The sequence below is a fragment of the Myripristis murdjan genome, chromosome 10, assembly GCF_902150065.1.
Source record: "Myripristis murdjan chromosome 10, fMyrMur1.1, whole genome shotgun sequence".
Classification (NCBI taxonomy): domain Eukaryota; kingdom Metazoa; phylum Chordata; class Actinopteri; order Holocentriformes; family Holocentridae; genus Myripristis; species Myripristis murdjan.
In genome coordinates, this window is record NC_043989.1 from 13,692,727 (window position 1) to 13,714,642 (window position 21,916).

At 40.4% G+C, this 21,916-nt stretch overlaps 2 protein-coding genes across 3 annotated transcripts; one reads left to right on the forward strand and one right to left on the reverse strand.

The window, feature by feature from the left end:
• Nucleotides 1-95: 95 nt before the first annotated feature.
• tm9sf5 (transmembrane 9 superfamily protein member 5) lies at nt 96-11,109 on the forward strand. Of its 2 annotated transcripts, XM_030061970.1 has the most exons (18): nt 96-392; nt 1,028-1,095; nt 1,190-1,283; nt 1,436-1,563; nt 1,730-1,859; nt 2,350-2,477; nt 3,302-3,416; nt 3,543-3,622; nt 3,732-3,837; nt 4,277-4,324; nt 4,696-4,828; nt 6,165-6,284; nt 6,409-6,466; nt 6,650-6,809; nt 6,998-7,149; nt 7,309-7,420; nt 7,862-8,033; nt 10,023-11,109. In XM_030061970.1, the coding sequence occupies exons 1-18, from the start codon at nt 258-260 to the stop codon at nt 10,088-10,090; spliced, it is 2,007 nt and encodes a 668-aa protein (XP_029917830.1). In that variant the 5' UTR covers nt 96-257; the 3' UTR covers nt 10,091-11,109. The 2 variants fall into 2 exon arrangements, with proteins under 2 accessions (XP_029917830.1, XP_029917831.1); XM_030061971.1 differs by lacking the exon at nt 4,277-4,324.
• A 4,186-nt stretch (nt 11,110-15,295) lies between these two features.
• Nucleotides 15,296-16,669, reverse strand: gpr101 (G protein-coupled receptor 101). Its single transcript, XM_030062712.1, is given in 1 exon segment — nt 15,296-16,669. A coding segment is annotated over 1 exon segment (1,374 nt).
• Between the last annotated feature and the right edge of the window lie 5,247 nt (nt 16,670-21,916).

Below are 21,916 nucleotides of genomic sequence, written 5' to 3' on the forward strand. Positions count from 1 at the left end.
GCGCCCGGAGCCTGTAGTTGTATTGTTTTGAAGGCGAGGTCCTGTAGTTCCAGTTCTTCCTGTTGTCTCTACCTTGACGTCGCCGCGGCGTTCAGCTCGAGCGCTGTCAGACGGCCAGGTCAGCACGGCGGCAGCGACGCAGCTCGGCTACAAGAAGGAGCTGGCTAACTAACGAACCGTGCTCACTTAAACAACGTTTCCCTGTCGAAATCTGCGTTGAGTAAATACAAACTGCGACGTATTGCACTCGCGATAAAATGAAGAGGCGGATAGACTCGGCTTTTGTGCCGGTTTTCTTGCTGTTTGCTTTGCATTCGTGCTCGGCTTTCTATCTTCCGGGTTTAGCCCCTGTGAGTTTTTGTGAAGAGGGCAAAGGAGGCGATGATTGCCAGGTATGTTTTCAAAAATCTCACGTCTCTTCCGTGTCTTAGTTTATGGATTCTCTGCGCAACAGCATCACGGAGTTGTCACATGTGTAGTGTGTCTGTTTTGTCTCCCTCCTTAGTAGCGCTAGCATGACAGCTTTCTTCCTTAGGCCCCGACTATCACCTGAATCCGGAGGCACTATGCTAGCGCTCTTTCCCGATTCATAGCTCCTTTTCTGCGTATGTGCCGTTCGTGTCAAGTACTCATGTTTATGTGTCTGTTTTTCCTCCAGCCCAGCATGGAATAACCCATGCACGCAGTGGCATAAACGATGTATGGTGGCATAGATGATGATATGGTTATTACCACGACTGGCCACTGCTCTGTTGCCTGCCAACGCCAGGGCAGCTAGTTCCAGTAAATAGACTAAACCACAGGGGTGCAGCAAATTACTGGTGCTTTGTAGAGACGAATCCATTACATTGTTTTAAACTTTCATGATGTACTACAACTTAACATCTGTGTCGTTGTACTTCCATAATCCCATAATACTGGTGGGCTTATCAAAGGTCTAACTACTTCAGTTCACTTTATTTAGCCTCTGGTTATCTTTAGCTTACTAATCAGGAAGCTAAGATACGGATTGATGTTTTTCTTACAGGTGAACATCCAGCTATTTGTAAATCGCTTGGACTCAGTGGAATCAGTCCTGCCTTATGAGTATGATGTGTAAGTAACATTTTTTTAAATGCCTTATGTCGTTTTGTGTATTACTCCCTCAATATCAATTTCTGAGACGGCTCACATGGTGGATTTGTCACAGGTTTGACTTTTGCAAAGATGCTGAAGAAAAGAGGCCTTCTGAGAACCTCGGACAGGTGCTGTTTGGTGAAAGAATCGAGACATCGCCGTACAAAGTGAGTATTATTAGAGTTTCTGGGCCTGCATGGAGCATCATGTGGCCACTCTGAACACGTCCATTTTTGTGTAATTGATGGCATGTTGAATCTACTCTTCTCTCTACTCTGTTATTACCACATGGCAGTGACTGTCTTCTCTATGTTTTTAGTTCAGCTTCAATAAAGAGGTGAAATGCAAGCCAGTATGCACCAGAACTTACGCAAAGGGCAATCAAGACAGCATAGCCAAACTGGATTTCCTCAAGAAGGGAATGCAGCTGAACTACCAACACCACTGGTAAGACAACACCTCTAATGAAACACATTCAGCACTACCTTTCAGTTATGAGTTACTTTCTCACAGGTGTGGCATAAAGCAAGAAACAAAGATCTGTGAGATGCATGAACGCACTCACACTCAATTCAGGGAGCAGTTCATTAGTTTCAACCAATTGTCATTTCAGGATCATCGACAACATGCCAGTGACCTGGTGCTATGAAGTCGAGGACAGTCAGAAGTACTGCAACCCTGGTTTCCCCATTGGCTGCCTTGTCACACCAGACGGTCGAGCTAAAGATGCCTGTGTAATTAATGTGAGTCACATTTTCTGAATTGTCTATTAAATTGTACATAACATCGGCTTGTTAAATTTCAGCTGATTGGTCATTAGGCAGCAACGTGGCTTGTTTAATGTAAGGCAGTGGCACTCAGTGTCCTGGGAATCATGATAATTCCTATTTTTTAAATTTATTTCATAGTACAATGAACATATTTCTTCATTTGTATCTTTTGAGATCCACTGTTAAGTACCTGTTTGTTTAGCTGTAATAGAGTGTAGTCTTTCACTTACTTATTGAAGTGAAGTCATGAATCTTAAGAATGGAATGATGTTTGATGATTTTAAACATATATGTGATGTTTGATAGTTACTTATTTAAGTCAAGCATATTGTGAAACAAGTTAGGCTTCAGTGGAATAATTAGAGTATGAGGAAGATAGCATCATTAAAATAGCTCTGTCTAACCCATTATATCTTGATGAATCTGAGTATCATAAATTTAAAGAAAGGAATATTTTTTTCAGGCTGAGTTCAATAAGAAAAACACCTTCTACATCTTCAACCATGTGGACATTAAGATCACTTACCACAGTGGAGCACAAGAGGGATGGAGAGGGGCTCGACTGGTGGCTGCCACCCTGGAGCCTAAAAGGTAAAAGCAAGCTGGTTGACAGATATTGTATTACTACCATAATAAAAAAGACAAACATAGAGCACTGCTGAGGTCAAACAATAGGTTTCTCTTTGTTACAGGTTTTACAACTTGACTCAAAACAAGCACAAAACCATATCCAACCAACCACAGTTCTATTGAACCAATAAAATAAACATTACTACACTCTACTATGTTGTAGTCAGTGGTGGAAAATGTACAAGAACATGATACTCGAACAGAAGTACTGTTACTTTGGTAATATTTTCCTGAAGTAGAAGGAATGCTGTAAAGATCTTAAGTAAAAGTAAAAAGCAGTTAATGCATTATGTACCCTTACTGTTTAGAAACATACATGATCTTTTCCATGCAATTCTAAAAATATCAGAGTACAAAGTTCAAACTCAATTCTTTTAATTGGAAATTTGTAAAAAAAAAAAAAAAAAAAACACATGCACCAACAAAGTGAAGTCAGATTACTCTTCACCTTTGTCTCTGCAGACTGCCATTATGGAGAGTCAACCAAATTTGTACAGTATTGCGAGTAAATAAGTTGTTACTTCAATCCTTGGTTGCAGTTGAATGACAACTTGTTATCCAACTCCAATATTTGGTTAAATAAGAGCCTGAAATATAGAGACTAGTAAACTACTGCGACTAAACATATCATATTTCACTGCTGCATCACGTTTCAGTGCTGCTGTGCATGTACAATAATGCATGTAACAAATAAAAATCTTGAATCTTGAAGGTAGGAATAAAACGTGAACCTGTTTAGACTAATTTGAAATGAGTTAATTAGGATTGTGTTTTGTTCATAACAGTATCAAGCATTCAGATGAGAAAAACCCAACTTGTGGTGAAGGCCCACCAATGGAGATCCCTGGGGAGTCTGATAGTGATGTGGCGATAACTTACACCTACTCTGTGACTTTTGAGGTAGACCTCCACACCATGTGACAATTAACATAATATAATGTTAAACTGCACAAATTTCATGTAGCCGTGAAAATGAGAGACATGAAACCTTTACGACATGGGATTTTTGATATCTTCTCTTCCCAGGAAAACAATTCTATCAAGTGGGCGTCTAGGTGGGACTACATCTTGGTTTCCATGCCGCACACCAACATCCAGTGGTTTAGGTATGAGGAGATTCTTCACACAGGCCATCATGGAGATATTGGGTCTTTTAAGGTTTTCTTGCTCTTGGTGTATGTAGGTTGAATATATGGTGTGTGTGTATTTATCCAGCATCATGAACTCCTTGGTCATTGTCCTCTTCCTGTCTGGCATGGTGGCCATGATCATGCTGAGAACACTCCACAAGGACATCGCCAGATACAACCAGGTGGACCAGGTAAAGATGAACATGTTGTTTAGCTCCACTTCTATCACTGCTCTTTCCAGATACATACTTAGCACTAGCACACAAGAAAAGATGTGTAGCAGATGCAACTGGAATAAATTAGAGTCAGAATATAGCAACAGTTGTAATTTGAATGTCATTATTTCTTGGTTCATTCATAATGGAGCCATTGTGCAGCAGTGCAAATGAACTATTCAAAATAGTTACCATTTCACTGTTGTCAAGTAAACACCTTATATCTCCAAAAAACATCTTTGTTTTTAGCTTGACGGCTGTATATATTTGTAAATGTTTTATATGTGTAAAATTTTCAACATTACAAAGTGTAACAAAGGGTACACATGTGAACAGATTGACAGCAAAGAGTTTAAGTTTCACTAGCACCCTTTCTGAATAACCAGATCTCTAAACATTTTGTGGTATTTCGCAGGCAGACTTGATAAAGCTTGCATCGATCTCAGGACAAACACCTTTCTATGTAAGCTTATTTAAGGCCGTATTGAACAAATATTTTGTTTGTAGTAATCAGGTGGTCATGTGCTTGGGCAGTTGATTTTGCAAAGGGTCACAGTGGAACAATAAGTAAAATATGGTGCGGCTAATTCTTATTGTGCAAGTTTCAACATGGAAGCAAATCTTCATGAACAGGCTAAATTGTGACTCACACCATATTTTACAACCCTTGATGAACATAAGTCTTCCGTCTCACCGTATGCAGCAGGGGTCAGAGTGTGAGGTGTTTCTCACTGCTTGGTGGTTGGCTTACCTGTTGCTTAGTCCTTATATGCAAAATGCCAAGGTCTTCCCTGGTTGTGATTGGTGGTGTATCACTGTCTTTGGCCCTCCCAGGAGGACGCCCAGGAGGAGTCGGGGTGGAAACAAGTACACGGGGATGTTTTCCGCCCACCCAGGAAGGGCATGTTGTTGTCTGTGTTCCTCGGACAGGGCACCCAGATCTTCATCATGACCTTCATCACCCTCTGTAAGCACTGTTTTACACATCCAGCTGCAATAATTAAACCCACACACAGTTTGTACGAGCATAAATGAGCAGCACCTGTTTTGCATTTTGATTGCAACTAAAATCATGACAGCAATTGTTGCATCACTGATATACTAAAAATCTATCCTGTTGCTCCGAGCAAGATTGCTGACATCAAATTTCACCTTTATCACGCAGATTAGGCTATAAAAAATTTAAACTTTTGAGAAAAATGTATTCAAGTAGAACAAAAAATATGGGACCTGCAAAATACGTTTTTTATCTCATGGAGTCAGAGCAATGTAGGAGTGTGCAATATTGACAAAAAATGATATCTCAATATCTCTGGGGATTTTGCTTACAGTGATGATTGATGATATTTTGCATCCGTCAAAAATGTGTTTAAAAAATCTCAAATGTATTTGTAAAAGTTTTGTATTGCACTAGCTTGCTCTTGTTAATAGAATATTAGATGTTGTTAATGATATCAAATCCATTGTTGTGGCAAAATCTGAAACCCTGTGCACTTTATTCTGGTGACATGAATCATACAATTTAGACAGAGCTGTGTGACTGAAATATTACCGGCTGGGCAGGGTGTCTAAAGTAGTCAAAGTTGTTAGAAACCATGTCTCTCAGCTGCTTGATTTGGCACCGGATCATCTGCAGTGTAATTGGTGACAGCGTTTGGTATTTCTTGCCATCTGTTGCCTTTCTTGTTATAAGGCACTCTTTTGCAGAATGACTCTGTCAAACTTTGCAGAGTGTGTTTTTGTTTTGCCAGTACCTTAGCTGGTCGGTCATGGTCAACCGCTGACTCCTGAAGATTTTCATATTCTTCAATTTCTGTGCGATTGGTTTATATTGCTTTTAAGTTGGAGTGGGCTAGCAGTGGAGGATATACCGAGATAGACTCTGAGCTGGCTTAGCCTTGACCATATGCAACCAAAATACAAATGATTTCAAGCTTGGCCCAGCTGGTTATCTCCGAAACCCTATTTCCTGTAATGCCCTCCAGCTCCGTTTTATTGTGTTGTCATGGTAACATACGTCCAGAGAACCAGCAAGGAAGCAGAATGCTAAATTCAGAGAGGTTAAAAGATGTTATAAAAAAAAATTCAGAATAAGGCTTAGGTGGGCCACACAGAGCTGCAGCAGCCCGTAAAATGTATGAACCTGTGTTATCAACCAGGGCAACATATTTACAAACATAAACATTTTCAAACCGATTTGAAATAGTTTTAAAACTCTGAAAGTAATGGCCAGTAATGCTACCACAAATTTGCAGTGATGATGGTTGAATGAGTGCATTAATGACCTTTTTCTTGCACTGTAGTCCTGGCCTGTCTGGGTTTCCTGTCCCCAGCCAACAGAGGTGCTCTCATGACATGTGCCGTGGTCCTCTGGGTTCTGCTGGGCACCCCTGCTGGATATGTATCTGCACGCCTGTACAAAAGTACGTGCTAGCTGATAACTGTATAGCACCATTCATTACAATATTTACAGTGCAGACACTATGAAAGTCAGTATGTTCTGTCTTGACATAGTTTTCTCACCCATCCTCCTCTTACTGTTCTCAGCTTTTGGAGGTGAAAAGTGGAAGACAAATGTCCTGTTGACGGCACTCCTATGCCCTGGGTAGGTTAGCTTTCCACAATTGCTGAGATTGCACTCACTGGTCATATTGTAGAGCTTAATTTCAGCCCTGGAACGCCGGGGTGACGAACACACAATGTATCTGTCCCTTTCTTTTGCCCCTCCAGCTGCTGTGCCTGTATCATGTTTCTGTTTTATTGTTCTCCCTCCACTTCCTTCTCCCAGGATTGTGTTTGCTGACTTCTTCCTCATGAACCTGATCCTTTGGGTGGAGGGTTCCTCAGCAGCAATCCCCTTCGGTACTCTCGTGGCCATTTTGGCCCTGTGGTTTGGTATCTCTGTGCCCCTCACCCTTGTCGGTGCCTACTTTGGATTCAAGAAACCTGTGAGTTTGCCTTTTTTGGGTTGTGATTTTATCAAGCTTTAGCTTTTAGATGTGAATTTATTTATGAAGATAGGACAGTATTCTATATTCTGTATGATGCATGAAGAGAGAGATATGCAGATAGATAGATCATTTGTGTTTGAGTGTTACTGATTGTTGCATCTTTCTTTGACCCGTGAACTTTCTAGGCAATAGAGCAACCAGTGCGAACCAACCAGATTCCCCGCCAGATTCCAGAGCAGTCGTTCTTCACAAAGCCCATCCCTGGAATAATCATGGGTGGCATCTTGCCCTTTGGCTGCATCTTCATTCAGCTTTTCTTCATTCTCAACAGCATTTGGTGAGAAGATAGGAATGTTGTCCTCCCTTGTTGATCAGAAATTCCTGTTTTGTGAGTTAGGTTCCCAGATGACTGATATGGAGGTTGAATAATCCCATAATAGTACCTGGCCGCAGGGTGGATTTTGTTTTAACCTATCTGTTGCTTGCTGTGTTTTAGGTCTCACCAGATGTACTACATGTTTGGGTTCCTGTTCCTGGTTTTCATCATTCTGCTCATCACCTGCTCTGAGGCCACAATCCTGCTCTGCTATTTCCATCTATGCGCTGAGGTAGCAAAATGTTGCATATAATGGTTCAGTCAAACAAATTTAGTGCAGAAAAATGATTACATTTAAAGGCCAAGTATAAAAAACTATCTATCTATCTATCTATCTATCTATCTGTCTATCTGTCTATCTATCTATCTATCTATACATACACACACACACACACACACACACACACACATACATGTACATATGTATGTATTCACTGTTACTTGCACTGTAGGCTAAATCAGAGTCATACTGTAGCACTGTCGATCCCTGTAACTGGGGATTTTCATTTAATTCCAGGTGTCATACAGAGAACCTTTTTGGAAAGATTAAAATTATTGTTTGAACGTTGATAATGCTCTCTCTCTCTCTGTTTCATATCATCAGGTTTGAAGTTCAACAGCCATGTTCTCATCACTGAATCTGAATATCTGTTGTCTTTTGTAATGTGTGCAGGACTACCACTGGTGGTGGCGTTCCTTCCTGACCAGCGGCTTCACAGCAGTTTATTTGTTCATCTATGCTGTACATTATTTCTTCTCCAAGCTGCAGATCATTGGAGCAGCTAGCACCATTCTCTACTTTGGCTACACAATGATCATGGTCCTCATCTTCTTTCTTTTTACAGGTGAGTACTTGAGTTCATTGATAGATGAACCGGTTTGGCAATTAGAGCGCTGTCAAATGTTTTTTATGACACATTGCAATGATACATTCATCATCTGATTCATCTCTTAATGTGAGAAGCAGTTGCCCTTTTTGTAAGGTATTAAGCACTTTTTGTATTAAGACTGTCATGAGTAGATATAGACATTCTTCAAACAGATGGTCTTGGCAGCATATTCTTTTATGACCAGTGGAGTTACGATAATTACAGAGGCTACAATAGCTGATGTTTGCCTGAAGCATTTGCGTGGATCAGACGCAAGAAGGTGTGTGCTGTGTGTGGCTCTGTTTGCTCAGTGTTGTAGCAGAACGTGTATGTCTATATCACTCTGTACGACTCAGGATCCCCATCCTGTTCTTAAGATGTGTAGGCAGCCTAAAATATTGTGTAACATTTGTTTGCTTGTTCTTTTGTTGCAGCCAAGCCCCGGCCTTATTGCTTTACTGGCAGTTAAGAAGCACTGTGTCAAATGAAGTTAAAGAGCGTTTATTTGCAAGGGTCCCATTTGATCTGTCATCTTTCAGAGTCTGTTTGAAGTGTAAAGAAAGTCATAGAGAAGATTCTGGAAAATTAGACCAGAATGTTCAAAATCCCTCTTGGTCAGATCTAGTTTTGCAGACTTATTTGGGTCAATTTGATTGTCTATGGTTTGACAAGCATCAGCCTAGTTTTATCAGTGTTTTTTTTCTTCCTTTTCTTGCTGTAGATCAAAAGACACAAGCATCATATTCACTCATTGCCATGGATTATAATAAGCCTATATGCACCCAGGATTCCTGACCATAGCTGTTTTGGCAATTTGTCATTGCTGACACCTGAAATCTTGTATGATGAAGGCTGTGCTCAATAGCACAGCAGTGCTATCAAAAGGCTATGAGTAGCACCTCTTCTTTTTTTGTCTTCATGCTAAACAGCACTATCTGTTCCTGTCCAGCTCACTTGTACACCCACACAGATGAGACTAGTGATGTGTAAGGAAAGAGGATAATGTACAAGACCTGATAGCAGGGGAACAAGAGCCAAGTCTCAGCATCGCCCAGAAACATATGGAGCACCATGTTGTCAGATGATGACATACTTGCTGGTGTTTTACTGTCATAAGGCCAGATAAAGTTAGCCTGTAGCCCCAGCTTGCCATTGCTGCACTGTCAGACACTATCTTTAGACAGGGCCATAAGTACCAGTGGGAAGAGATGTCAGAAGATCATCTCTAAGAAATAAATCCAAGGATTCAAGGAAAAGATTTCAGTTTCCTTCCTTGCTCCCAGTTTTGATCTAAATAATCCTAATCTTTCCCATTTCCCTTTTTTATAAAAAAAAAAAAAAAATCTTTATTTTCTTGTCTTTGCTTTTCACCTCATCCCAACTTTGATCAGAACTTAATTCTGGAGTGGGCTGCGTCGTTCCCATTGAGCAGTCAGATAGGACTTTCACACCCAGAATAATTCATCCAGGATTTTGACCAATCTGGCTTCTCCCCAGAGAGGAGATCAGGCAAATATGCTCTCTAGATTTTCACCCTGACAAAATGAAGCACTGCTTTTGTAATCTTCCCTCCTCTCAAAAGGAATTTATCAGGCTTTTAGCAGATGGAAATTGGCTGTGCTGCGACAGAAAGCTGGCTCTAACATGCAAAGGCGGGGTAATGTTTGGTGTCTGTGCTCCTGAAGCACCTTAACTCCACTACCTCATTTCCTTTCATTAGTTTTTGCCATTTATTTCTGGTCCCCACTTCTTTGAACTGAGCTGTATGAGGCCTGCATGTACAAATCCCCTGTAATGATGAAACAGTCGAATGTACAAAAGCAAATTGTTCTGTCTGGGGGACCCAGGTGTTTTCAATTTGTCAATAGTTTGTAGTCCAGAGAGAAGCACTGTGTTTAATTTATCTCTTTTATAATAGCATTTTTCAAACCAGTGCTCTAACACGACTCTGTCCTCTCTTCTCAGGTACCATTGGCTTCTTTGCCTGCTTCTGGTTTGTAAATAAGATCTACAGTGTGGTCAAGGTGGACTAGAGGACTGAGGGGAAACACTGACTCCTTTCACTCCCAGTACTGGCCGCCTTAGTGCTGGTTTGGAGAGGAAATGGTCTGAATAGACCCGAACTGGAATCATCACTTATCTAAGAAAAGCCCTAAAGAGCAAAGCCCGTCCTCTTTTGTGCTTTAAACCTCTGTTGCAATTGTTTCTGTTTGTTTTTTTTTTTTTTGTTTGTTTGTTTTTTTAAATAATTCTGTGTTCACTTTTGACCAGTAAATAGTTCTGAGTGGCACCTTTGAACATCAGGGTGAATTCCAGTGATCTGGTTGTCACAGTGAGCGACTTGTTCCAGTGGGTTTAACAGGAAAAGTTTGTTTTCTTTTTTTCTAATGAAAATAAAAGGCTCTGTATTTTGCTTTTATATTCCCATATGGCTAAATTACATTTTTTCACCACTTCTGCTGCAGTGATGAAATATATGTGTGTATGTGTGTGTATGTGTATTTCTGTATATATAGAGGGAGAGATACTTAAAGAATGTTACCAGTATGGCGCTGTCCTTAAAGACATGATCTTTTTTTTTTTTTTTTTTTTTTTTTTTAAACTGTTGGAAGTGAAGACAGGGCTATAAATTGTTAATTATCATCAGCCTATATTGTAGTTCAGAAATTATATAAAATACTGATATTGGTATGATACATGTCAGTTCTTTCTTATGTAATGGTTACATTTCAGTTGGCTTCAAATCAGCCCGTGACCTGGGTTATGAAACACATCTGTATGGTAGAGGTTTAGGCTCCAGCTGCAGCTGATGTGTTAATGACATGCCCGGTTTGCTTCACCACAGAAGAGGTTCTCACTAAGTTAATCAAAATGAAGACCATGAATTTGCTGACGAAGTACATACACAAATGCACACTTGTAGATGTTAGTAAGTGGTTTACTGATCTGTAACTACATAAAACACTGCTGACTTTTGCTTCTAGCAGTGTGGAGTCATCACCCAAGGTGATAACATTTTTACAAAATAAATGCAATTAATTGGAACACTCTTTCTTTGAGCTATTTACTGAATTTATGAACCTTGTGTCCTGTTGACAATTGTCATTCTTACACATTTGAATAAGTTGCGATAAGGCCATGAGTTTCAGTGTTCACCTGGCTACACCTGCCTATAGCTAATGTTTACTGGCTCACTCACTGCACTCTGAACTCATGAGAATTAGTTTAATACTGTCCTCTCCAACCATTGTCATATTCTTGCACCTCTTTCAAAAAGTTTTCCTAAAGCACCATGGCTTATTGAGCAGTTTCAAACCTTAAGGAGGCCGTGTCACCAGACTGTAAATGGCAGTGAAACTAGTTGCAAGCATACTCTGAGATTGTAAATGACTTGATGGAGACCTATAAAGACAACTCAGCATGTGAGAGCAGACCACCATAATTTCAGGTTATGATAAAGCATGTGGAGCTCAGTTCCTACCACAGATGTCCTTAATCAATCAGTTACACTTTATTTGTACAGCGCTTTTCATAAAAACAAATTTAACACAAACACAATAAAACATTAAAAAAAAAAAAAATCTCTAAAGTGAAAGGAGTTTCTAAAAAATTTCTTTACGTCCTCTAAGTCAACATTTCACCACCTCTTGAGATCTGTCCATTATACCAGATTATTCTGCAGCGCTGAACCGTTTTGAAACCATCTCGCTAACACTGCTGGAAGAAACTATCTCCAACATCCACCTGCCTTTCTAATATTGTTCCCACTGGTTTCTCAAAGATGCATTCAGCACCAAGGACAGTGGTGTTTGTTTTTTTTTTATTTTTTTCAACTTTGCTTTTTTGGAGCAGTCCCATTCAGTTTTAACCATGCAGGTGGTGTGTACTCTCATTTAAAAAAAAAAAAAAAAAAAAAAAAAAATCATAAATAAAAATTGACTACTGATCTGTCTAGTGTTTCCCTGCCTCCTGTCCAGTGCATGGTGGGATAGGCTTCAACCCCTGTGACACTGTCCTGTTTCATCTTAGATTGCGTCATAGCACTGAGACAGTTTCCCTGAAAGTAATAAATGACCCTTTTTGATACCAAATACAGCAAACGTGTCATGTTTAGCAGTTTAAGTTATGTTAGACCTTAGTGTGGCATTTGATACAAAGTTAACACAGTCCTACCCGGCTGTGTAAACACTGGCATCTGACTCTGCACTTGACCGGTTTAGTTCTGATCTCTCCAATATAACATTGTTTGTTTTAAACGGTTACACCTCACCCTGCTGGATTTTCTCCTGTAGCTGTTCCTTCCTCCTCAGTCATATTACATAAAACACATAGTGTCCTGTCATTGTCATACAGACCAAACCCAGTTACTCAAACACAGGGACTCTATTTGTCTTGACAGTCATAAGTCTGTATTCATGCCTTTTAAACATTTAGAGGTGAATGTCCATGAATTTATCGAATGTAATTTTTGGTCTTCCTGACTCTGAATATTAACTGTAATGACACAGGGAACTTAACTTCAGATGTTAAATGAAACCACAGCAAAGAACTTTGGGACATTCTTTGAATCCGATTTAATTTTTTAGAGGCAGCTTGAAAATGCTGTGCCAATTTAGCTGAGAAATGTTTGAAAAATTAAACCACTGCTATCCTCAGCTGAGTTGGAGGTCATTCATGCATTTATGTCCTCTTTCTTAGATAATCACACTTTAAGCTTGGCTTCACTAAAAAACATTTGCTTCATACTTGCAGGTTTTGCAGAAATCTGCTGATGTTCTGTGTGATGCCAGATGTTGAGATTATGGCACCTGAGATTACGGCAACACTGCATGGTGTGGACCTTGGATACATTATTGATTATTTAACCGGCCACAAGCTAGATGGCACCCAGAGATGTAAGGACAGAAACCTTCGATCTTCATCTCAGACAAGATTTCAGATGATTTAATAAACTTGCATTACACAACAGTCCTTGGACATCGCTTTATTACTGATTTATTATTTACTAATTTTATGGTTTGTAAAATGTTTTAACTGCTATATAAATGATATTATCGCTATTATTCTTTGCCGTCTTTTTTTCCCTTCCTCACACAATTACACAATCTTCTTCAATGTGGAGCTGCTAAATTGGAGAATATAATACAGTTCAATAAACACTACTTTAACTTTAATGATACACATTTTACACATTTAAACTTAAGATGTTTTATTCACTTTTTTTTTTAAATAAACTGTGTACAGTCAACTTCCAATGATGATGAAACAAAATAATACAAAAGCACAATAGAAATCACAAAAATATGTAGTTTTAAAGCACTTATAAAACATTCATTATTTTCTCTTGCTTGATATATTACATACTGTACTGCATTTAACAAAGAAAAAAAATACTTTACAGAACAACACTTTGAAAATGGTACATGCCTTCCTATTACACTGGTTTTGATTGTCAACAATAATACTATAGTATGTGTTTCTTGCGAGTGACGTGTTTAATAAACCACACACACACACACACACACACACACACGCACACACCAATATTATACACCAGTCCTTTCTCTGATTGAGTTTCACCAGTTTTATCAATTTCTAATAATTTCTTAGCAACCTCCTCTCACAAAGTCACATGTCATAATAATAATTATAATAATAATAGTACGTTTGTGTTCCTGTCTTTCCCCATAAGGTAGAAAATACTTGAAGACTGGGGACTGGCCACTATGTTTTAAATAATACACACTATGTCATAATGCACCAATAAGATCCTTTGGCAACGAGTCATTTACTCCATCAGTTCAACTGATTGCCTTTCTCTTATGAGGGTTTTGAGGTACTAAAAATATCAAGAGTATGAATCAACTTCCCCCTGGCAAGATCACAGCAAACATACAACAGTTACAGTCTCGATCCTGTCCTTGGCTTTAAGCAAATACTTCCATTAAAAATATCACGAGGTATCTTTTAGGAAGCTGTATTTACATGTGTTCAGAGGGTCATCGCGGCAACGAATAAACATCCTGTAGCATACAACCAACGTTGTTCATGGTGTTATCACTTATGCCATCCCTTCAATGGTTTTATCTTGTTTTCATCATCTGTTCTGTGTTTTTCAATGAGTCCAAAATTGTACCTCCTCATCAACAGGCTGCTATTGCAAAGGCAACAGATACTGAGTGAAAATACAGAATGGCACAATAAGGTAAGAGGCAAATTTTACACCTCACTTACTCTAAGATAAGGGAACAAACTGGCTAAGGCGAACTTGTATGTATGACAGTCCCATCATGGAGATGGAGCAGCCAACTTTCTTGTGTTGGTGAACTGACAGGCACGATGAATAACTCAGCAATGCATTCATTCAAAAGGCGCTTTGAGACTAAGGGGAGATAAGAAGACAACGGTGGGGAAACACAAACTCAAGAAAATGCAAGAACAGGATTGGGCATTAGACATTCTACACAACCATACCCTGAGTTCATTAGCTGCAGAGGCCACTTGCTTGCACTGACGCAAAGACAGAGAATCCTGTGGTCTCAGGTTGTATGATAGGGAATACAAATGCACAAGTAAGGAGGATAAGAGGAAATGGCTGTGAAGGTAACATATTTGATTACCTTGGCGGACACATATGTGCCCCATAACTAGGGCAAAGTAGCACAGCACAAACCACTTTGATCCCACATAACAATTTCTACCTCTACACAGCAAGTCTAAGTATATTATTGAACAAAAAACACACTTACAGATTTACAATAGATCTTTGGGCAAACAAGAGAAAACAAATAACAATGTAACGTGTGCTCTGGTGTTGCCTTAGCTTGGTCCTGTAATATGAGATTGAAATGCCCATTGTAACATAAGGTCACAGTTTTATACAGTAAGGGCATGACTGTCCAAAAAAGTAATACCGCTATGTATTGACAAAACTCTTCAAAATGTATTTACTTGGATAGCTCTCAAAAATATTTACGATTTCAGTTTTTACACATTCATAAAGCAACAATAGATGGACCAGAAAGTTCATTTTCAAAGGGAAACACTTGGTCCACAAGTTACTGATTTGATCGAGCTAAGTCCAAAAAAATGAAAGAACATTATGTTGATGATCAAGTAGCTAATACTGCCATTGTGTATGTCATCAGTGACAGAATGAACAACCCTGTTCTCAAAAAGGCATATTTGCAGATGGGACCATGCTGAATGACAAGCTCTTTAGCTGAGAGCAAACACTGTCAAACTACCCAGTGAGTCCCCAAGGCAGTGTGTGTGCTTCACTTGCTGTGAACTGTCAGCTCCTTCTCAGAGCTGAGGCTGGTGGACGTGGTCTCTTTACGGCTGTCCCTTGACTTCCTGTCCAAGGTGGGAGAGGAGGAGGCAGTGCACTCCTCCCACGTCCGCAAAGGGAAGACACGTGCAGCCAGGCTAGGTAGATGAGGGTGGGCACCGGAGCGTCCGTCTGTGGCAGTGAAGCAGCTCTCCACAGCAGAGCTCTGACTGGGACGGCCCTGCTTGCAGAATGGCCCACAGAGCAACGCCAGGAACTCCTTCCTTACACTGCGGTGCATGTAACCATATATGTAGGGGTGTAGGCAGCACTGCAAGAAGAAGAGTACGAGTGCAAGGGAGGACAACCAGCGGGGCACAGCTACACTGGAGCTCATTGATACAGTATTTAGTATGCTGTACGGACCCATGCTCAGAATATACGAGGCCATGATCACAAAAACTACTCGAGCTGCCTTGCAGTGGTAGTGGAAGCGTCTGTGTCTGACTCGGACAGGGTACGCTCCACCTGAGAGGGCGCCATCAGCTGGATGGGCCTGTTGAGGCTGATGCTGAGGGCTGCTGGGATACGGTGCCTGGTAATCCTGTGGGTGAGGCTGGGAATGGGATTGGGTCTGGATGGGGTGCACAAGGGCATTCTGCCTCCGGGCTGCCCTGAACACCATCCAGTAGCATCCTAGCATGATGAGCACAGGCAGCCAGAAAGAAAAGGTAGACACAACAGCAGAATAGGACAGGCTAGATGACCACACCACTGAGCACACATTGTGATGGCGGTCAAAGTCAATAACCCCCCATCCATAGAGCGGAGGCGTGCTCTGCAGAAGGCTGAGCACCCATGTGCAGATGATCAGATTGGTGCCCAGGTGAGGGGTCATGCGGGTGGGATAAGACAGAGGGTGGATGATGGCCAGATAGCGATCCACGGAGACAACTATAATGGTGTTGACCCCCGCAAATGCAAAAAGGTGCATGAGCACCACCAGGGCCTGGCACAGTCGGGCATCCAGTGGCCACACACCTGGAACGGTGGATGCGATGGCAAAGGGCATGACTAACACGGTTTGGAGCAGGTCTGCCAAGAGGAGGTTCAGAACAAAGCGGTTCGCCACATGAAGGAGCTGAGGCTTCCTCTGGAACACGAGCAGAACGACCACATTCCCAAACAGAGACACACAAACAATCAGAGATATCAGCACCATCTTCACCACACTGTTCACAGTGGAGGACCAGGCTGGGTCATGAGTGGAGCCGGTGAAGCCAGGGTTCCATGGCACAGCGCTGAAATTATTGCTCACACTGGGTGCTTGAGAGCTGGACATGGTTTGTCCGACACGGTGCCAGTGGGTGCATGTGTGGCCTCAATTCCAGCAGAGTCTTGACCAGATGTTAGATTAGTCTCATCTTGATCAGGGGAATAAAAGAGCACAAAACAATCTTAGCCACACACTATGTTTACTTGTCAATATGACAGGCCTGTGTGCTCTTGTAGCTAGCTAGGAACTGATGCATTCCCAGTAATTCTCATCACTCAAAGGACTTCAGTTCAAAATGCATCACAGTATAGGCTATATTCCTGGTTGCATCTGACACAAAATTATACGTAACAGCAACCACAGCATAAACAGTGTGTGTGTGAATAGAACCCAATGTCATGCTGGCTCTTATCAATACTGATTCATGTTATTCATCATGATCACTGATTAAACCATCAACATTAAAGCCAATCCACCATCGCTGCTTAATCCATGAACATTTTACCAACATAACAGGCCTCATACAGCCTGGCCATAAGCAAAATAAAAAAAAGGGGGGAATTATTTCATGTCTGGCGGCGACAATGAATGAACGTCGTCCCCTCTTGCATTGCACGAATTCAGCCTTTAACAGGAATTCATCTCCCACCATCGATCCATTGTGCCGCATATTTTTATAAATAAACTCGGACTGATATATTACCTGGACATGATCAGTGGTGTTGATGTGATGTGTTTTTTTTTTTGTTTCTGGTTGAGGATGCTCGGTCTCCAGCGCTCGGTTTTTCATCGTTTTGCTCTCATCCCTGCCGCCGCTCCAGTCAATGGCAGCGCTTTCACGGATCAGCTACCATACGCTGCATGTCTTCACCCAGCGGGGGTCTCTCATCCAGACGAACATATCCTCCGTTTATGCTGCTCTTTCGGGATGAGAGATCAAACATTAACGTGCGATCAGCTTTGGTTCCTCCGCGATCTTAGGCTACTTATGGTCGGGTCTTGTCTCCCGGGTGTCAGGAAACCAAGGACACCTGCACTGATATCTCCCCCGTCTGTGGCTTGTCACCGACCCCCTCCCGCTCCCCCCTCTTTGTTTTGAATGCGCCTCTGCTCCTCATAAGCTTACCTGCCACTTTCTACATGGGGAGATCATAAGCTACAAACCACCACCCTAATTTTCCTGGTGTGTTACCATCAGTCTGAAAGTTGCTACAGTATAGTACTATGTTGCTTTGATTAAAAACAATCCTAAATTCTGTTCAGAGGCCAATTTCAGGGGTTTGAAATAGGTTCTTTTTTCTTCAACATTTATTTATTGCCTTTTAGTGTTGCCTCCTTTCATCTGGTCCAGTGTCCTGTGTGACGGTAGTTAACAAGACCATTTAGCTCTTTAAATTTTCCCTCATGAGATATTAGCTATTCCATTTATTTATATAAGATAAAGAAATACTCTTGCAGGTTCCTTTGGTGTGAAGTGAGGAATTAGACCAATCACAACGATCTTTCCACAATAATATGGCTGTGAGGAAGTTAATGTCAATGTATAAGGTAGCCTAAACATTTTGCTTTCTGGTGAGATTAATTAGATTAAAAAAAAAAAAAAAAAAAAGAAAGAAAAGAAATAACTAGGAGACAATTGCGATTATTATACATGCTACATTGAATACTTCTTTATGATTGGTTAATTAAAGCACTGTCAAGACCTTATCAACTCATCGCCATATACCTGTTAGAGAAATGTTTTTTCCTAGGATGGTGAAGGCATGACCTCATTGATTTACATTCATTCTCGACAACCTTTCCTGAGTCTCAGCCATAACCCAACTCTATCCTGAACCCCAACCAATGAGACAAAATTACCGCTCAAAATTGACAAAATGACATGGCCATCGTTAGGATAAATGAATGAATGAATGAATGAATGAATGAATGAATGAATGAACTGTTCTTCACTTCCAAAGTTAATGTGCTTTTATACGTTGTGTAGTTTAGCGAGCTAACACGAGCCACAGGTCAGCTTTGGCGACATCTAGAGCCAAAAAGACGTTATGACGGTTTATCTCCATTAACTACCGTATTTCCCCCTATTAATCGCCCGGCCGCAAATAGCCGCCTGGTTCTTTTAAACGCCTGGGGTCTGCACCCATTTTGCATATTAAACGCCCACCCGAATAACCGCTGGGGCGATTATTTGCATTATATTGAGGTAACCCAAAATAAGGCTATTCACCTTATTTTTGCAGAAGTAAACAGTTAGCCGCACAATAACTGTCAAAATAAGAGAGCTAGCTAACGTTAGAAAAATGGGTGTACTGTAATCTAACGTTAGAAAAAAGGGTGTACTGTAATCTTAAATCAACCGACTATAAATATATTGGACAATAACTGTCATCACAATAATGGCCTGGTGCAGGTCTGTGCAAAAATAAATAAAGGCCTGCAGCGAATAGCCGCCTGGTTCTTTTAAACGCCTGGGTTCCAAGTTGATTTTGCGCATTAAACGCCCGGGCGATTAATTGGGGAAATACGGTAAATGACTTACCTCCAACCGCCACAGACAGGGAAAAGACCAGTCAACCCAGGGGACAGCAGCAGGTGAGTCTATCCTCGCTAAGTTAGCTCATTTACAACCTAGAAAAGTAAATTAAAAGAAATTAGTGTTATATTTTGAGGGTGGGCATTTAGCTCCTACCCCCCACCCTTGAAATGAGTATTTCTTTGCATTTTCTTTTTACCACTGACATTACTATGGAGACAGCCATGTAACTGTGTAACTGGTCGGAAAAAATCACAAAGGAGCCCTTTGCCTCCATATTGGTGATAATTTCTCTTGTAGAAGACCGCGTATTATCCCTTATTTCTAAATGAGGCCATGACATGTTAGGTAGCTAGATTTAGCTAGCCAAGTGCTAACTACAAAAACTGATGATTTAACTGGCAAACTAGTAATTAGCCTTTAATATGCTCATTCATTTTTGTTTTCATTATCATCAGGAAAATGTAAAGTGCAAATATATATTATGAAACATTTGCTGTTTTCCGGCTTGTGCGTCATGGTTAATATTATTAGCCTCTGACAAAATGTAGATTTTGATTGAGGAAACAGAGAAACACTTAACTTTGTGAATGGATGGGAAAACAGAGCCTTGTAGTACCAAGTTGGATGAAGTGTGTATTTGTGTAGCCTGTTTTCTGCAGAACTTTCTTTATCTTTAAGTTCAAGTTAAATTTCAGGTAAAGCCTTTAATCACTGTTAGCAGTCTCAAAAAGGGCTTTTCAGACCTGCAGTTTGTCGAAAACAAAACACCACCGCCTGACCTGAACCCTCATGGCAGGCAAGGAGGGGAAACAAAACAGCAAAACAAAAAGGGCCAAAGGGGGTAAAAATGGAGGAAATCTTGGGAAGGATTTGAATATTTAAGCCCATACACCACACAAGCTTTAAGTAACATCAAGAGATTAAAGAGAGTAAAATGTCTATGACTGTGATATGTCATATAGTTTTGATGATAAAGTGAGTTAGAAGCTTATAATTTAAAACACCTATGAATATGTCATACCCATCATATTGATGGGTATGACAGATAAACCATCATATTGATTGCTAGGAACAAAAAATGGCTTGAATATCGCAGCCTTCATAGTAAAAGCCTTCATTATGAAGCACAGAAAAACAAAAGCAGGGCTACATTGTGCAATCCAATTAGTCTGTAGCTTACACGGCCTAGTAATCAACACCCGTAATTAGTCGTCTTATTTCAAGTCTGTGCCCTATATGGATTATCAAAAAGCCCTTTGATGTGACTCGCAAGCACCCTGTGTTAGATTTAGGCAGCAATGAGATGCTGGTGGCCGTAAAGGGATGGGAAGATGTTCTCCCTGTTCCTTCTGGTGCATGGCCCCTGGTTCAAAGGGGGACCCGCGGGCCTGCTGCCTGCATAGGCTTATGGGATTAGACTGGCACTACAGTTATGAATGTTAGGGCTGGCCTCAGGTCTCTCTCTCTCTCTCTCTCTCTCTCTCTCTCTCTCTCTCTCTCTCTCTCTCTCTCTCTCTTTGTCTCTACATTTCTCTCTATCACTCACTTGCTTGCTCAGTCACTTTTATTGTGCCTTTTTACATCTGGCTAGGGATAACAGATAAAAAGTAGCTTCCCTGGCTCATTTACAGTTTTTTTGTTGTTGTTGTTGTTGTTTTTTGTTTTTTTTTAATCGTGATTAATGTGCACTGTCTTTGACAATTAAACCAGTAAGATAAACAAATGAATTAGACTACCTTTATGCTATATTAACAATAATTTTGATGATAGTAATCATGAAAAAGGAAAATGGGAAAATGACAGTCCTCTCTATGATATTTCAGCCCCTTTCTTTATGTCATAGGAACAATTCGAGACAGTTAAGATATGATTAATGGTGGAATAAACAGATTTTTGAGTGAATGAAATAAGATTGTCAGTGGAGTATTCTTTAAAAAGGCACAAAAGACAAGGTCAGCAAGTTATTGTAAAGTGTAGTGAGGGGAAGTCATTAAAGGCTCCATGCATTGAGGATTAGAGGAGTAGAGTTGGCATGTTAGTATGCTTTGGCATACATACATTTATACATTTATCAAATGGCAAGAAGAAATGTCCCCTTTGATAACAAACTGCTGTACATTTAAAGCATTTGCTTTCTTAATTTATTTCATATACTTTTGTCTGTTAGGTAGAATTACAAGTTTTACTGCATACTTTTCACCGATGCTGTGGTATGAGATCAGTGTTCACTCCAGGGAAGCTGGCTTTCAAACTTTGGAGGAAATCATGACATCTTCTAGCACAGGGCTTGAGAGCTCCATCTAGTGCCCACATACAATAATACGCTTCATAATGCTTTGAAAGGACAACAGAAATTAAGGAAAAATACCCCCGTCCCCCCGCCTTTTTAAAAAAAATCTTTATGTATTAATTTAACTTCTGTATATTCTGTATATGTTGCGCATCTGATAAATTTAATTTTGGTTAAAGGATAAAATCAGTTTCATATGCTGCTGTAAAAAACATCAAAACTAAACTGACTGAGGAGATTTTCAGTATTTGACATAACACTGATAAAACACAACTGCTAAGTCATACATCTAACAGGAAGCTCCTTCAGTGCATCTCAAGAGATAATTGCTTAAAGACATTCTCACGTTGCTCTTATTCAGAACCATTCAGAGGATGAATAAGGGCTGAGTTGAATGGAGGAATTTAGCGCATTAACATACTCCGTAGGGATGTCGGCAACTTTATTCTTCTTAATTGATATGAAAAGACAATGGCAATCCACC

Bases quoted from the DNA above. Each gene is read 5' to 3' on its own strand.
- tm9sf5 (XM_030061970.1), top strand. From the start codon at position 258: ATGAAGAGGCGGATAGACTCGGCTTTTGTGCCGGTTTTCTTGCTGTTT. The intron at 1,096-1,189 runs GTAAGTAACATT...GATTTGTCACAG, and splicing joins CTGCCTTATGAGTATGATGT to GTTTGACTTTTGCAAAGATG. The intron at 4,325-4,695 runs GTAAGCTTATTT...TGGCCCTCCCAG, and splicing joins CAGGACAAACACCTTTCTAT to GAGGACGCCCAGGAGGAGTC.